Genomic DNA, 18,079 nt, shown 5'->3' on the forward strand with positions numbered 1-18,079 from the left:
CTACTGTACTTGCATTTTTCAACTAGAATCAGAATAGCCAGAAACAAAAGGAAAAATAATTTATTTTAATTATAATAAAAATAATTATTATTGTGTATTGTATGACTTTTATTGATGACAAGTATTTGTTGTGTAAATTTTATATCTTTCAACAGATTTACAGGCATCTACCAGTTGCAAATTTCAGTGACTTGGATGAGAACGTTTCTAGGAGAGATCTTAAATACGCTGTTATCAACCTTATTGATTCAGAGGTTTGTGCAAATTAACCACAATCACCGTGTGTGTATTTATCATAGTGTTTGACATTATTTTGTAGTAGAATGCAACCTAATGAGTAGACATTTTTGGTACCAAGGTGTGACTTGATTTGTGGTTGGTAGAGTGTAGGAACTCTAAATGTTCATGTATCTGACAGTCATTAGGGTTGCACAGAAGATAATTATTGTGCACCTCCTCCAGTCAATTAAATTATATTTGTCCCCTCTAAATCATGACAAATTCTTGTTCTTGATCCATGGGAAGATTAATCTAATTATTATTATTAAGTACAATGTCATGTATGACGTTTATACATGATAATAATTATTATTATGCTAATTTGTGTTTATAAAAAATAATTTATCTGTTAACTCTCACTTACAACCATAATTGCTTTATGAAATTTCTCTGGAAAATGAGACCCTTTTTGTAATAAAAAATTGTTAGTATAATTTTTGTTTTAATGATAATTTCGAAATGATAAAGATTATGCTGCATGGGTGATTTGGCTTGGACATCCAGTTGTGTGTACAGGATAATACCAGTATTTTCAGTACTGAACAACAAAAATATTGCCATGTGATTGCTTTGAGGTCTTATTACACATGTACATGCATGTGTTTTGCTTAGATTCAAATGTCAGCACCAGATTATGAGATGCTTCATGACGAGTATAGTAATCTGCAGCTACACTGCTGGAACAAGTTCTATAGCTATGTGGTACAGTATCACCAGGTAAGAATTAATTTTTGTTTAAATAATAAACTTTATTATTCCACTATTATGCCATTTTACGATAATACACTGCAGTGTCCCGGTTTGACCGGTTTAGAACAGAGCAAATACAGTTGGAATGGGAGTTTTTCAATGAAAGAAATTGTTTTCAACAAGATGCAAAGCCTGAGAATTTAGCTTGTCATCGCTTGTCACTCGTCATTTTGTTTAATATGCAATCAAATAAAGATCTTTGGTTGGCTTTTTGTGCTGTTTACATCATTTGCACGCACCCTGAAGGGCAGATGATGCATTTTTTCCAAAACACTCTTACCAAATGAAATTGAAGCAAAATAACACCTTTTTGTAGTGGAATAATAAATCTCTTATTGGATGGTTTAACATACGTGTAATAATGCTTGTGGACATTTTGCTCATTGCTCGTATACTACTCAACTCGCAAAATATCTGCGCTTATTATATTTTAAACCATCAAAGTTTACATATTAAAAATAGAATTCAAAAGTTGTGTATATTAATAATTTGTTTGTTCTTTGGTCTTTGTCAGGTTACCAATAAAGCCATTGGTATTTTTACTGATGCCAACACAGGCTTAGTCAGTTTAATCAGAAAGGTGAGCTTTTCTTTCTTAAAAGAGATATGAAATAATTTATTCATTGGTGTTACATGACTGTATACATACATTTTGTATTCTGGGAACCTATCATTCACTGTCGCCATCGTCATCATCATCGTCATTACCAACCACCACCACCAGGACAAGTACACTTAAGGCACTTGTCAGAAATTAGCAGGGGGGAGGGGGGTGGAGATTTGCAGTAAAGCGGCAAAAATAAAATGACCCTTCCTAGGTAAGGGATTGAACTTTCTTGGCCCTCCTTTGGAACTCATCCTAAAATTCTCTGAATGAATGTGTACAAGTACAAGGAAGGTTATGTTTTTGCAAATGTTGGCTGTGTAGCACTTCATATTACCCTCCAATAGTTAATTCTGTTTCAAGAAAGTGCTACATGTAGCCAATGTTTGCAAAAACGTAACCCTTCCTTGTACTTGTACATGTTCATTGCCGTGAAAGTGACATCTTAAATTCCCAGGACCTGCTCCCTTCAGACCTTGTAGCTCAGTACCTGGTACTGCTCCCTTCTGACCTTGTAGCTCAGTCAGTAGAGCAGTCACTGTGGTGATCTAACCCAAAGGTTGTGGGTTCAATTCCCACCCTGATCAGAGTTTGGGTCCAATTCCATTAGTAGCTCACATGGTTTACATGGGTAGAAAATTAGCAGTTCACATTACCCTCCAATACATGTAGTTAATTCTGTTGAAATGTAAGTGCTACACAGCCAACGTTTGCAAAAATGTAACCCTTTCTTTTTACTTTTAAAATTAATTCAGTTGCCTCATGCATTGCATGCATAGCCAGTTGCCGTACGTTGGTTGCTGTGTTTGTATAATATTATTACATGAAGTGTTAGCTAGGAGGTCATTGATGGAAGCATGTCAACATTTTTATTTCAACTATCAATACCATAATGAAAAACATATAAACTATTAATATTATTTATTATTATTATTGTTCTTTTTATAGGACATGCTGTCGTTTCTTAGACCATGTGATGTTTTTGAACAGCTTCACCTTTCCGTTGAATCTCTTGATGTCAGTCTTTTAGCTCAAGAACCTTTTGCTGGTAAATAATAATGGCAATAATTTCCCAATTAATTCAATTATTGGGAGACATGTACTAGTAAGAACATACATACATGTACATGTATCTCTTTAAGAGTAAAATTATTGCATCTCATGAGAAATGTGTGGACATGACAACTTTTTCCTATTACATGTATATCTCTCAGGTAGTACAGCATGCTAAATTTAAAATTTAGATAAAATGTTATCTACAGTAGCAAGTTTTTCATGTCGTTTCTGTTACATAAACTTGTAAAATGTTTTGAATCTTGCAAGCAACTATTTCAAACAGTCAAGAAGATTAAAGTTTTTCGGATTTTGACATGGCAATCTTTGTGGCAGTTGAACCTTCCACTTGACTTCAACTGGTTTCCTTGCGTTTGTGCTCAGAGGTATTATAATAATAAAGTTCTTACTAACTTGTTTTTTCGGTCCATACTATAAACTACGGATCCTCATTTTTCCAGTTGATTTATGGCCCGTGCGCTTGGGCCATAAATGAACGGGAAAAAACTTGGTCTGTAACTTACAGTACGGACCTCAAACTCGGTTAGTAAGAGGTATTTACTGTATGCAGTACTGTATTGATTTCTTTTACTTTGTGTCATTTTGTAGAGAAAACCTTGAAAACGTCCTTCATAGACTTTTGCAATGTCCTACAACTTGTTTCACACGAGGTAACTTGTAAATGTAAAGATTCTCTTTCCGGTATTGCCTATGCTGGAGTTGCTTGAATTACACGTGTAGCAAAGTTAATTAAAAGTGAAGAAAGTGGCTTCACAGTGTACTACGTACGAAAACCACCGATCTGTGGAATGACCCTGATTTACCGAATCATTGCCCCGCCCACTTTCGTTAAACATTTTGATGAAATTCCTTTCCCACGGGCTTAACAACCGCAACAACGGAAAAACACATTTTCAAAATTTATCTCTGTTTTCTTTGGCAATCTCGGAGAAACTTCCCACGAAGAAACCTGTGTCCCCCTTTTCCGATATTAATGCATTGTATAATCTTTATTCTCAAGTCTTCTCCGAGAGCTTTTCCACGATTATAGAGCCTTCTATACACGCTCAGTTCTGCCAATACAATGTACCTCTTCAGAATTTGAACTATTTCCAAGCGAAAGTGGGCGGGGCAGTGACACGTAAATTCCCAGCCATTCCACAGATCGGTGGTTTTCGTAAAAAGATGTTGGTAGTTTTTTGTTGAGTCACGTTTATAGCAGGAGTGAACACATCCTACCAGCCCTCTACCAATGTTGATTTATTTAATGCTTCCTTTGTTATAGAAGTACAGCTTTTTTCTCTGTTCTGTATAGAGGCTTTCACTCAATGTAACCATTGGCCGTAATTATTGGTACTGAAACTGTTACAGAAAAAGAAGCCATTGTTTTGTTTTGAAACACCAACATGGCTGTGGTTACAGTGTTTCTTATACAGTACATTTTTGTGAAGGTGACCCTGTGATGTGCATGTGACAGGGATCTGTGCCTGTGATGTGCCTTTGTTGTGTAGTGTGTGACAAAGTCTGCTAGTGACCAGAAGCACAAAGTTTCATCTCCAGAGTAAGCGTCGTTGCTGATAAAATTAATGAATCTCTTTTCATCATATTCTGGGCTAACATCTCAACATTGTGTTCTTTCTTGAAAGCTGTCTCCAGGTCATTTGTCAGCCCTCGAAAATGATGTCAAATATCAGCTGAATCCTGCGTTAACAGCAGAACAGATTGCCACTTCACTTTTGACAAGCATAAGGTAAAGGCTGTCAGAGTAGATTAAGGAATGCAGGTGTACGGTTTGTCAGTTTGTTTAGAGTAAATAACTATTGTCATTGTCAAAATGAATTTTAATCTTAGGGTTGAAAGAATCTGGCTTTAATTTCTTCAGTTTAGGAAAAAAAGGTGGCCAACTTCTCTGAGTAAAGTAGCCAACACTTTTTGTCGGCTGTTGGTGAACTACGTGTAAGTGAAGTGACTACATGTAAGTTGGGGACACTAAAATTACATTTACCCAAAAGTGACTAAGATGGGGTCTATAATTGGCCATAAAAATAATAGACTATAAAAAGGTAGGGGTTCTGAGAGGCCAGCGGCACGTACAGTACTGTACCCAGCGAAAAGTCTCACTCTCATGGAGTACCCAGAGAAAAACTTCTTAGAGCAGAGTAGTGAACCAGGGTTTGGGAATCAAACCCGGTCCACATTGTGGGAGGCTCGGTGGCCTCATGGTTAGTGTGCTCGACACCGGATCGAGTGGTCTGGGTTCGGGGCCTGGCCGGGGACATTGTGTTGTGTTCTTGGGCAAGACACTTTACTCTCACGGTGCCTCTCTCCACCCAGGTGTATAAATGGGTACCGGCGTAATGCTGGGGGTGACCCTGCGATGGACTAGCATCCCATCCAGGGGGGAGTATAAATACTCCTAGTCGCTTCATGCTACAGAAACCGGAGATAAGCGCCGGCCTGATGAGCCTTCTGGCTCGTAAGCAGAGACTTTACCTTTTACCACATTGGTGGTAGGCGAGTGTGCTTACCACTGTGCAAGACCTTCCGTCACCTTAATCTTGCACTTCAATGCTAACAGTGGCGAAAGTGAGGCTACATGTGAATCTTTCTTTATTTCATCCTTAATTTTGTGGTAATAATTTCCTCCACGTACCACATTTTTCTCTTTTTATTTTCATATTTTACAGTGAAGAAGACCATCAGGATTTAGATGGGAACTCTTTGTTTGAATTTCAACAGGAGCTTGAAACAAGGTAAAGTAGGCCAACCACGGACTGGTTGGCTCAGTTGGTTGGGAATCACTCCAATTAAACTGTGCGGGAGATCGTGGAAACAAAACTCCGGTCGGACCAGCACTCCGGGTCTTTAAATAACTGAGGAGGAAGTGCTGCCTTTGTAATTACATCTGCAAAATAATGGTTAGACTTTCTAGTCATCTCTGAGAAGGATGATGAACCGTAGCCTCGATCGTCACAACCAAAACACTTTGTACAAAACCCTGTGGGATGTACAATGTAAGAGAAGCCATAGACCATTCGCAACTAGAGCAGGGCTTGGAGTTGCAGTTGTTGTGATCTGTCTGTCTGTGATATATCATGGTTGGGAGGATAAATTCTCCACAATGTTAGCTACATCAAGCTACTCTAAAATCCAAGGGTAAAGAAAGATGTGATGATGATGATGATGCGTTATGAACCAACCGGCTCTGTTGGGAGAGCACCAGATACCGGTATATATAGTTTACGTCATAGAAAGTGCTTTGTACGGGGTTTTATTCACAAGTTGTTTGTGTCAAAAACCCGAACGAGCGAGTGAGGGCTTTTGACACAAACAACGAGTGAACAAAACCCCGTACAAAGCACTTTCTATGTCGTGAACTGTTTATTACACATAAGACGAGAATTTTCATTAAAATAGTTTTCAGAACTCAAATTAGAAACAAAAACTCACTAACAATAGAACCAAATGCAAATGTAATTTAATTCAATAACAAAGTACATGTACGATTTGCACGAGATGCACGAGTTATTGGCATGGAAACACCTTTACGCTATCGTTGATTGGTTATACTTCCACATGTGAAATAACTGTACGCCATTCTGATTGGCTGTATAAGCCTTTTCCACTTGTGAAAGTAAAGCGTATAGATTTGTACAAATGAACTTTATGGAATGAAATTCTCATGTTATGTGTAATAAATACATGTATGTACATGTACGTGTATGGGAAGCTGATTGGTTGAAATCCAGCCATGCACCAAAACCGTTTCATTACCACTACCATGTACAAAAAGGGGCACCCTTTTGAAGGGTAATTCTGTAAAATGGGTGGAAGCACACCACACTTAATCTTGTATAATTATTTTTTTTTTTTTTTCAAAACATGCCACTGAGATGGTACAAATTTGAATGATGAAAAATCAGCGGTTGTTAAGCACCTATTAAATTCTTCGGCAAGATGAGCTTGGGGTTAGGTGCTGAGAGAGTTGTGCTGAACGTGCATGTCTAGACACAATGAGGTGACTGCCAAGGAAACTCTACCACAGTTTGCCACCTGGCAGCAGTCATACTCAGTCTGACGAAGCAGTCAGTACAATACATACATGTACCAATTCATAGTACATTCCAAAGAGAGTGCAAATTTTATAACGTGTTGCAACTGACAATTGAGTTCCAATGAATAGATCCATAACAACCTGCAACGTTGAGCATGTGGCCCCCTGCTCAACACTTGGGGCACCCCCCTCCCACAGCCCTTGCATGAAACGCTGCTGGCCAGCAATGTCTCAATTTTAACTTTGCCTAAATTTCTGTAATTATAGTTTTAAGGAGGGAAATGGCTGTTCGTCAATTTCTTGCACACTTAATTGCCAACTTGAGAAAATCTTTATCAGTTGATCATGCATACTGCGTGCTCAAGATCTGTCTTAGTTCATACAGATAACCACCTCTTTTAGCCGATGTGATCAGGCAGTTGGCATTGAAAAATAATAGTCTCAGAATAATAATTATTACTGTTGCCAGCTGTAATTATGATATTAATACCCAGGGATCCAGAGTAATATTTAATGTCCAAGAAAATGCTATGCAGGCTTAAACAAGGTTCTCAGTTGAAGATACCATTGAGAGGTATTTTTCTGTCCTCAGTGCTTCACTTGCTTGACAGCATAGCATTCTCTCTGACCTTGGATGAAATTCCTCAGAAATGCTAGTGCCCATGGATGAATTTTTGAAGCTACATGTATAAACAGGGGTTTCAATGATGTTTGAAGTAGATGCCTGGGCTAATCAATTTAAGCAGCAGTCACTCTTGTCTTTTACTAGGCCTTGATTGAAAATCAAGGAAGAGTAGCCGCTGGTGACCCGCAAAACCCCTGTATAAAAATCATTAACTTAAAGTTAATAATAAAATTATAATTCTTATTGAAAAAGTGTGCAAGAATTTTTCTTTTTTCAGTTTGCACAAGGTCAGTGGTGTTTTCAAATGTCTTGATTACTTGCTTCGAGGATTGGACATTCAGGGGGTTGTAAAGGATGCAAAGCCAGATGCTGGTATGAGCAGATGACTGTTAACAGATCAGTATTTTGAGAAAAGCATTTTTTTCATGGTGTTGCAGTACTTACCCCTATCACCCCTGAAATGCCGCCCCATTGACGAGTAAAATCGTCTAGCGTTAGACAGAGTAAAAAAATCTATAATTATCAGTCGTAAGAGGAAAAGGATTAATAAATTCTAGTGGATCATTAAAATAAAATCAAGGCGCAAGGACTGAGACCATCACTGTAACTATTATTCAAATGTACGTATCACAAGAAAGAACTGCCCATCAGCTTCTGTCTGAATGGTTTCACTTTAGGATTTCATCTATAGACCAGGGCAAGTTTATTACAGTGTACATGTACACCCAGTGTATTCACCATAATAAACAGCACCACTGCAAAGTATTGCTCAGTAGCTTTCATGTGACATTTCATCCAGACTGGAAAGTTAGAACCACCTTGTACAGCATAATAAACAGCACTACAGGAAAGTAATGATTTCCACAGGCTTGAAAATATAGAACCACCTTGTACATGTATGGCATAAAAAACAGTAGTACCACAGGCGACATCCTTCATTGTGTCTTTTATCCAGGAAAAGATTGCTTCCGAATTTTTCAGATTGTGCCAGGGAAGGGCTGAAATTCAGCGTGTCATTATGCCAAATGTATAAGTGCTGACTACTTATCCTCATCGGGCCCATGAGGACTCCTAAGGCCAGCCAGAAGATTGCACCATCCATCCCGGTCTGCCGTCGATGCGACCACAGGCCCCCACAAATGCCATCCCAGCTGGTTTCTTTCTTTCTCCACAGTTCTTCTCCACGTTTCTCTCGGCCGCCCTTGCCTCCTTTTGCCTTTAGGTGCCCACGTTAGTGCATTCCTCGAGGTGTTACTAGGACTAGTCCTCATTATTATAGTATATGTGCTGACACACCCCACTAAAGCTGGAAGGATGCAATAACTTGGTACATGTAGCTTTAACTCAACTTGACACTAATTAATTTGGTGTTGTTTATATCGTAGGCTGGTCGGAAGCATATCATGCGATGAGCTGTAGTCATCTTTTTAGCAGTGAACTTTCTTTGTCTCTACTTTCCACATCTTCTCGCCAAATGATTTCATCCCGCATGTCTATTTGCAAACAGCTCTTGGTGCTGCTTAGTTTGATGACAAAGCTTAATATCAATAAGGTAATTAAATAACAAATTATTTACTAAATTCATGTTGCCACGTTTGATGAAAGATCATGGAAATAAATTTTATGATAATTCATAGCTGCAGTGTTCTCAGTTGAACCCGTAACGCATGTCACCTGTCACGGTTGTTTTTTTTTTTTACGTGTTACAGCTTTCAAACCGCCTTGATCAGTAGATGAATGTGTCAATCAGTAAATAACTGTTTCAGTGTCATGGCTTCAAAAATAGCACAGCAAATGGCTGCTCAAAATTATATCATTTGAGAATCGTTTTATAGTACAAGACAGTACAAAAAGCCACAAAAATATCAAGTCTTCTCGCAATAGGGAACTAATTGGGAACACTGTACATTGAAATCAAATCGGATGTTTAAGTTTTTGAGGAACAGAGTTCCCAGAGAATAAATGTCATGAAGCAGTGTAGAGAACAAACCAATACTTCCAACAATGCAATAATTGAGATTGGTGGTGATAACCGCGCACCGGTGGCTCAGTTGGTTGAGCACCAGGCTGTCACACGGGAGGTCGTGAGTTCAACTCCGGCCGGACCAACACTCAGGGTCTTAAAATAACTGAGGAGAAAGTGCTGCCTTTGTAATTACATCTACTCTCTAGTCTTCTCGGATAAGGACGATAAGCCGGAGGTCCCGTCTCACAATCCTTCGATGTTTATAATCCTGTGGGACGTAAAAGAACCCGCACACTTGTCGTAAAGAGTAGGGAATGTAGTTCCCGGTGTCGTGGTCTGGTCTTTCTGGTCTGGATAGGGTAGGGTGGAGCACCTCGCATAGGACCTCGAGTCCTGTTCGTGCTCCTTCCCTCTGGGCAGGTTTGCCCAGTAGAAGAGACAAACCAGATGTCTCGTAAAACAAATATAGGAATAGGGGCATTGTCTTTGTACCAATACTGTACATCATCGATTTTTAACAATACCCACTTGGGAAGTCAGTATGGATTAGCGTTATCAACCGTGCCTTCCACCTCTGCGACACGGGTTCAGCCTGAGGTCGTATGTGGGCTGAGTTTCAGTTGATCTCAATCAGACTCCAGGTACTTCCTCCCCTTTCAAAATAGACTCTCAGTCAACTACATGGGCATCTGGGTGTGGGCGGGTACCCTTCCCTTTCATTGTTCAAAGTGAATGAATAAAGTTGGTATTATAATGTTTACGTTTCTCACCATACAGATTATTAGTGTACTGGGTACATGTAGAAGATCCACTAGGTGGAGTACAGTGTACAACCAGTCCTCTATGCATCTACATGTAGAGCAGATTAGAAATCTCTTAAAGATAAATGTACATGTACATGTATAATTATGCAGAGGCCTGGACAGATGTCTTTTGCAAGGTCTTTTATAATAATAAATTCTTATTGTTATTATTATCATCATCCTCATCATCATCATCATTATTATTATCAAGTGCTGGATCTGACCTGTCAAAAGTAAAATCAATTGATAATAATTTTTTTTTTTGTAGATTGGTGTAGATGTCAGAACAGCCACAGAGGTGTCATCTGTTTACATTCCGCAAACGGTGTCACTATTGAGTTCATACGTTGCTTTACACTGGATCATGGAGCAACTAACCTTGCCCACACCATCTAATGCTGTGTAAGTTTTTTTTCCAGTAGGCAGATTCACAATCTTGGTGAAAATGGTAAGACAGTCTTTGTCTTTTAATTAATATATTAAGTGAATTGATATATTATAATTTTATTTATTTGCTCACAAATAAAATTTTATGTGACAATTGAACCATGTATTTACATACATGTACACTGTAATGATTTTACCCATTGGGCGTGGAAAGGCTGGGAGCTTGGTACTGAGGATACTGTTTTGAATTTTGAATCTGCAATAATGTGCACATAATAATGTTGATTCACAAATCTTCGTACATGTATAATGGATGTTATAAATATAATATATAAATATAATCTCGTTTGTTAAGGGAACACGTCCAAATATCGGCATCGGGTCGCGCCGATTTTTTAAAAGTTAGCCTGTAAGAAGGTGGCTTTCTCTATGATCTTTAATTTTCTTGGACTGTGAAAGGTGCTGGAGATAAATGTTTCAGTTGAGACAAAACGTTTAAATTTCAAGATTGACAGAAATGTTGACTCAGTATGATTCATGGATTGAACCATCATCTTTTAGCCTTCGAGATGTTCGTTTTGGCTTCATGTAACAAAGGCACATGTATCAAAGGTATACTTGGGAATTAAGAATTTGCAAATTAATTTATTTGAGGATTACCACTTAATAAATGTAAACATATTATGAGGATGTTAGTTCAATTAACCATGTATAGTCCACACTTTAATTTATTTTGAAAAGTAGTGCAGCCTATTATAATATACATGTACAAAATTAATATCATGGTAGTTTATTTGCACTATGGAGAAGATTGCAAGCAAAATCATATCTGTTCAATTTTTGTTATCAGTGAATCAAACTTAAAACAGTTAGCAGCTCTGGAATTAAATGAGGGCATGGATTCAAAGACAAGTTTAGGTAAGACATGAGATTGTGATATTACATGTACCAGTAAATCCTTCGTTTTGTCGGCTGTATCCCTAAAAAGAGCACGTGACTATTTTCAGCCACTTCTTACAATCATGTAGTTTTGCTCAAAGTTAGCCAAATGTTGCCTACAAATGACCTTAAGAACATTGTCCTGGTCTCCTTTTCTCTGATTTTCAAGCACTAAACTTATGAAAAAACACTGTCAGCTCCACCTTTGACACTGAAAACTACTGTTAGTAACAGAAAATTACAGAGTTGTTTTCTACATTGTAACAACTCATTGTAGAAATAATAATCATTATAATGTAGATTTTTTTTATGTGACCACTCAACTGCTAATGTTTGAGGTTTTGAATTAAATTGTAGCGGCAACTATCTTGTAGCAGCAGAACTGGTTTTTAAATGTCACTATGATACAAAGCTGCCACTCGAAAATGTATCCGCATCACTTTCTGGCAATCAATCTTATTGTTTTGAAAGAAATTTATTTTTCTTGTGTTGGAAGTAACCCACTTTTATTACAACAGCTAAAGGACATTTTGACAGGTTCCTTTCTATTTTAGCCATCTGGAACAATCAAAAGAACCTGTTCATTACAAATTATGTTTGTTGTTACATGTACTGTAAAATTAATGATTCTTTGAGGGATTGCTTCAATATCTACCTCTCTTCCAACAGATGATCCTTCCCTTACTGTTGGTGAATTGTTTCTGAGTGGCATTGGAGGAACACAGTTGCGAGGACACCTGGCCCATGTCATCAAGACTTCACAGGAGATGCAAGATGAAGCTCCAGGCCTTCTGTGGTCAACATTTTTTAACCAAGGGGTTTACACCTTGCTAGATCTGCTGTATCCTTGATATTAATAAACTTTGACTGCAATATCAACAGAATGATTACCAGAAAGTCCTTCACTAAATTTTCAATGATATCCAACATGCAGAGTGTCCCATTAAGGGCCCACAGACTGATTTTTTGTGCGTAAAAATGCTAAGGAAGTGAAATGTTACTTCCGGTGACAGACGTCATTATATATCACTCACAAGCAAAAATCACTGCACTAACTATTGTTTCCATCGAAGGTTTTCCTCGCCCTTCCTCACGCTCGTTCTCAGATCAACTGCGCATGTGTAAACGAACTGAATTCCGGTTTGAGAAAAAGCTAAATTTCCGGCAGTCTTTAAATTTAATTAATTTTCTTGTATATGGCACGTTTCACCCCCAAATACAGAATAAAGCTAAGCATTGATTTTTTCAAATCATCTTTTTTGAAAATGGTATGGGTACATGTACTTCAGTATTGTTTATTTCTTTAAAAAGAACATTAAAATTATTTTTTTCAAAATAAAAAGAAAACCATGCTTGGTTGGATGCAAAAAGCAATACAAATTATCAAACCACTGATTAAATACCCAAATTGCGTAACCATGGGCGTGGCATGATGACGTCATATTTAGGGTCATTCCTTGTTACGTTAGTAAGTTAGTACATTCGGTTCTTATTCATCCCTTGGTACGTTAGTACTAAGTATGTACAGTTCTTATTCATTCCTTGGTACCTTAGTATGTTAGTACTAAGTACGTATGGTTCTTATTCATTCCTTGTTACGTTAGTACGTTAGTACTAAGTACGTACGGTTCTTATTCATTCCTTGGTACCTTAGTATGTTAGTACTAAGTACGTATGGTTCTTATTCATTCCTTGTTACGTTAGTACGTTAGTACTAAGTACGTACGGTTCTTATTCATTCCTTGGTACCTTAGTACGTTAGTACTAAGTACGTATGGTTCTTATTCATTCCTTGGTACCTTAGTACGTTAGTACTAAGTACGTACGGTTCTTATTCATTCCTTGGTACCTTAGTACGTTAGTACTAAGTACGTATGGTTCTTATTCATTCCTTGGTACCTTAGTACGTTAGTACTAAGTACGTACGGTTCTTATTCATTCCTTGGTACCTTAGTACGTTAGTACTAAGTACGTATGGTTCTTATTCATTCCTTGGTACCTTAGTACGTTAGTACTAAGTACGTACGGTTCTTATTCATTCCTTGGTACCTTAGTACGTTAGTACTAAGTACGTACGGTTCTTATTCATTCCTTGGTACCTTAGTATGTTAGTGCTAAGTACGTATGGTTCTTATTCATTCCTTGGTACCTTAGTACGTTAGTACTAAGTACGTATGGTTCTTATTCATTCCTTGGTACCTTAGTACGTTATTACTAAGTACGTACGGTTCTTATTCATTCCTTGGTACCTTAGTATGTTAGTACTAAGTACGTATGGTTCTTATTCATTCCTTGTTACGTTAGTATGTTAGTACTAAGTATGTTCTGTATATTTTGTCTTGAGCAACCCTCAAGTGCCGTTGTTCCAGGTTGATTTCTGTTAATGTGCCAGACATTTGGTGATAAACTGCGGTTCTATGAATGAGTGTATTACCTGTAAATTAACCTTTTTGTTAAACTGCAGTTTGCCTTAACATCTGAATCACAGCTGGCCATCCCGACAGAGTGCACTCTTCCCAGAATTCTTGCTCTCTAGTCATCAGTACATTCACCTTCAAGAATATGCTAATCTGATTTGTTATTGGTGTGACACCTGTCAATCATCGTGGCATTTCTTGGTAGGCCAATCACATTTGGTGTTAGGAGAACACCAAAAGGCCTTAGGCTACTTTTTGAAAGCTGCAAGGGGAGTTGGTACGTGTAATTTCATCTTTACAATACTATTTCTATAGGTTATCACATGATTTCGAGTGCAGTTGGAATAAATAAGCACAAGGACATTTTTTCAAATATAATTTGTAGTCTTTGAAAAAATTTAGTGCTTATTTATTCCAAATTGCACCAGAAAAATCATGTGAATACTCATTAATAATACACATGAAAAAATTTGAGATGGTTATAAGCAGAAGAAACACATGTGTATCATGAAATCAGAGATCAAGCCTGATTAGCGCTAACCATTGGTTAAGAGGTAGATATTTAACTCTGGTTAGCACTAATCATGCTTCAAGCAACCCGGACCAGGGCATACTCTTGATTTGAAAACAAAATATTTGATTGGTTCTGACCAAACCCTATAATTGTTTATTAGCCAATCATAATCCAGAATTTTGATGTGTAATTTGAACTTGTATTAACCTTTTTGCACTCTCTCATCTGGTATTACACTTGTTTGCACTGGTGTTAAACCTGAACTGCAGTGCTCTTAGGCAATCAGAATCAAGTAATTTTTTCATGTACAGTAACTACAGTATATTATTAGAAAGCTAATACAGTGTACATGTATGTGAGTTAAGGTATCAAAGAAAGACAAAAGATACTGATGCCTTGGGCATTGATCTTCTTCCTTGAGGTGAATCCACCAAAATATTAAACAAAGTTTGTACCACAGTCAAAATGAATAATAGGTGTGGTTACACGGGGCACTTTTACCGTGGTAAATTGCCTTTTTACCACGGGAAACTGTATTTAGTAGTGTGACCGACGCTTCCCGAGGTAAATTTCCCGTGTTAAATATCCATGGATATGTCAAAAAGATCAGTGGAAGTGCCCATGACATTAAACGTGGGAAGTTGGAAGGGTGTTTTGATGCCCGAGGTTCAAGAGCCAATCGCTATGATGATGAAGTTGTGATTAAATTTCCCGCCAATGACTTGCGTGAGATTTCGTTTTACCTCGGTAATCTTCGTAACGTGTGACCCCTAGTTAACGCGGTATACTAAAACCCAAGTGTGAGGCACCGCGGGATAATTTACCATGGAAAATGGCATTTACCATGGTGAGTGTAACTGCACCTATTGTTTTATTCATTCAGTGAGTCCTTTCATGAAACACACGAGCCCAACAAATTGGCCAGACCATAACTTGGGTGGCTTTTGGTGGAGCATTGCACCAGCATCACAATGGCCATGGGTTTGAATCCTGTCGAAGCCATCAGAATTGTTCAGGTGTCTAATGAGAGTCAAATTCTTAAAAGTAATTGCCAGATAAATGTGAGGATCACTTCTCCCTTTTGTTTAATTGGCAAAAGTTGTATCTTACAAGTTCATTGTCTTGATTAAAAAATAGGGTCCAAGGATTTACTCATGATGAAGGTTATTCAAAGTGATGCCACAGATACCCAAAGTCTACTTGTCCTTTTTTATGTCAAGGTACAGTTACTGTAGGTATATGCTGAAATTGCTGTCAGGAATTTGCGTAATGACTATAAGAAATGTTGGACACTGACTTATTTGAACGCCAAACGACGTTCACTCGCATTATTTTCCTCATGTTGCACAGAGATCACGTGTACTCAGGCTTGTAGTCACGCACATATGAACCGTTGAAAGAAGCTGTCGCTTTTTTGTCAAATTCAAACCGAGGATGACCGAAGGTTTTCGGTCAAAATGTCTTTACCAAGTTTTTTGAGAACGTCATTTGACGTTCAAAGTCAGTGTCCAACATTAATTTTCTTATAGTCATTATACAGTAGGTATCTTTTGCACTTAATTCCAGTTTGTTGTACTCTTAAACTGCTTAAATTCAGATCTGAAGTCTCTGCATCAGTCCAATTACAAACTTCTGCCCTTTGGCTGCTAAAAATTCAGTGACATATTTATTATTTAAGGCTTTTGCATTGTTCCTGCTGACAGTTTTGTTGTGAACAACAAACTCACATTCTGAAGCAAACTGTGTTTGAAAAGTTGTCTCAAATAATATTTTTTACATAGCTCTAAGGATGAAAAGGGACATCTGATTATTATTTTTGAGTGAGAAAGGGAATATCACATGTCCGAAGATGAAAGCAGACCATTTGACCATACATGTATTTAAGCTGTGACACTGAAACAGAGGGCCAACACCAAATTTTTAGAGACAAAAAAGTCTCAACTAATTCAACTGATTGTTCAGTGGTTCATTGTCCATGGCGTCCATGGAATTATTATTTTCAGCCGGTTAATAATGTTGATTTCTGCATTAAATTTACTTCTTTCTTTTGCAGGTCATGAAGTTATTTGAACAATTTGATGCACCTGATTTTGTCATCCGTGCTGCTCACGTTGCCCTTGATATGGCTTCACCAGACGATCCAAATATTGTGAGTGTGACTCATTCATCTTCCCAGATCCCACTGATTCTGGTAAAAGTAAAGAATCCGATACCACTGTTCAGTGATGTCAAATGAGTCACTGACACGCCACCGAAGCACCACCGACGCATCTGGTACATTATAAGATTAAACAGCGGCCAACGCGTCAGCTAACAGTTGACCCACAGTCGACCGATGCATTAGCTGATGTGTTGGCCGACGCGTTGGTAGGATCGGATTCTTTACTTTTGCCTTGATTCTCTTAGCCGGTTGGGCCTTCAAACAAGAAAAGGAAGGGCTATGGAGAATGACATGAAATTCAAATTTTTTCATTGTTCATAGCTTGCAAACAATTTAAAATCTTAAACCGGCAGTAAAAATGGCCGATGTGTTGCGATTGGGTCAGCTGGGGTTGGTAAATTGATCATAGTGTCTAGTTTGTGGAAAACTACGATAATTACTGTACTTATTGCTCCTTTCTGTTTGACACAAAGGGATACATTCTCTAAGTTTAGGCAATTAACTTAATTAAAGCTTAACGTAGAGACTCTTTCGAATGTTATGCTTCTGAGCGCTGCCATGGTTACAGGTACTTTTGACAGATGAGCTTATAATTATGAATTCCAGTCCCTTAATTTTCTTGTGTGAAGGCCCTGCCAGCTAAGAGTTTCAAGTTTCAATATATCAAAAATTTGTTTGACCTTAAGAACCCTGGCTCACTGTTCAAAAAGAATAGAGGACATGACTGAGTGATCAGGGTGCTTGCATTTAGATTTGGACCCTTTCTGGCCACAAGCCCTCGTCTGCATTCGTAAATAGCCAACTGGTTTGCCTCTGTCCAGTTGGGATTCTTCAAAGTTGTTTTGTTCTGTTGTGTCAATGAAGTTTTACAATGGCCCTGCAAAAGGCCCTTGGGGAGTCATTGATTAAATGATACAACGAAAGTCAAAGACATCAAGTTTTGTACATCAAAGTCAATGCCTGTGGATTCATAGCAAATCATGTGGGTCATCCTGATGTTTGATCCAAGGACCTTACACACCTTAGTCTATTACAGTACATGTATGCTAAGGTTGACTATCTGGACTGACCAATCACCATTCAGCTGACTTTAAAGTCAAATGGGTGGTGCAAGACATCAAATTTTGTACACTGCACCCACCCTTTTTTGTTACCTTGTTTTGCTTTTGCAGCCAAATTTGTGGTCAAATATCTTCAAGCACCATCTGGAGTTAGGTCACAACGATTTAGCATACAATGCCTTGATCGCAAATCCTGATCCTGTCAGGTAGGTTTTTTTTTAATTTCCTTGCAATTTTTTTGCACCCTAAAATTAATATTGTTGAACTGTTATATTTTTAAATAAGGAACTGATAAGAAAATGTCTTGATCTTAGACGCCGTGACTGTCTCCATAAATTCATGGTGGTTCTTTGTGAAAGAGGTCAAACAAGGCAACTGATTGAATATCCATTTATTAATCTGCAAGATGAGGTTTGCTTCCTTACCATTGATAAAAGTGCATTTTGAGATAAAAAGACTAGTGATG

At 38.0% G+C, this 18,079-nt stretch overlaps 1 protein-coding gene across 1 annotated transcript in view; it reads left to right on the forward strand.

The window, feature by feature from the left end:
• The window catches only part of LOC137984870 (nuclear pore complex protein Nup160-like), a 46,536-nt gene that overhangs the window by 13,591 nt on the left and 14,866 nt on the right, over positions 1 to 18,079 (forward strand). Inside the window, exons 11-27 of the mRNA XM_068832191.1 lie at positions 156 to 254; positions 892 to 996; positions 1,544 to 1,609; positions 2,582 to 2,681; positions 3,296 to 3,357; positions 4,333 to 4,436; positions 5,374 to 5,439; positions 7,643 to 7,737; positions 8,751 to 8,917; positions 10,403 to 10,536; positions 11,372 to 11,439; positions 12,130 to 12,301; positions 13,949 to 14,154; positions 15,529 to 15,611; positions 16,445 to 16,540; positions 17,725 to 17,819; positions 17,928 to 18,024. Of these exons, the coding sequence (XP_068688292.1) occupies positions 156 to 254; positions 892 to 996; positions 1,544 to 1,609; positions 2,582 to 2,681; positions 3,296 to 3,357; positions 4,333 to 4,436; positions 5,374 to 5,439; positions 7,643 to 7,737; positions 8,751 to 8,917; positions 10,403 to 10,536; positions 11,372 to 11,439; positions 12,130 to 12,301; positions 13,949 to 14,154; positions 15,529 to 15,611; positions 16,445 to 16,540; positions 17,725 to 17,819; positions 17,928 to 18,024 (1,815 nt within the window). The remainder of the gene's footprint in view (positions 1 to 155; positions 255 to 891; positions 997 to 1,543; positions 1,610 to 2,581; positions 2,682 to 3,295; positions 3,358 to 4,332; positions 4,437 to 5,373; positions 5,440 to 7,642; positions 7,738 to 8,750; positions 8,918 to 10,402; positions 10,537 to 11,371; positions 11,440 to 12,129; positions 12,302 to 13,948; positions 14,155 to 15,528; positions 15,612 to 16,444; positions 16,541 to 17,724; positions 17,820 to 17,927; positions 18,025 to 18,079) is intronic.

Source organism: Montipora foliosa, chromosome 14, assembly GCF_036669935.1.
Source record: "Montipora foliosa isolate CH-2021 chromosome 14, ASM3666993v2, whole genome shotgun sequence".
Classification (NCBI taxonomy): Eukaryota; Metazoa; Cnidaria; class Anthozoa; order Scleractinia; family Acroporidae; genus Montipora; species Montipora foliosa.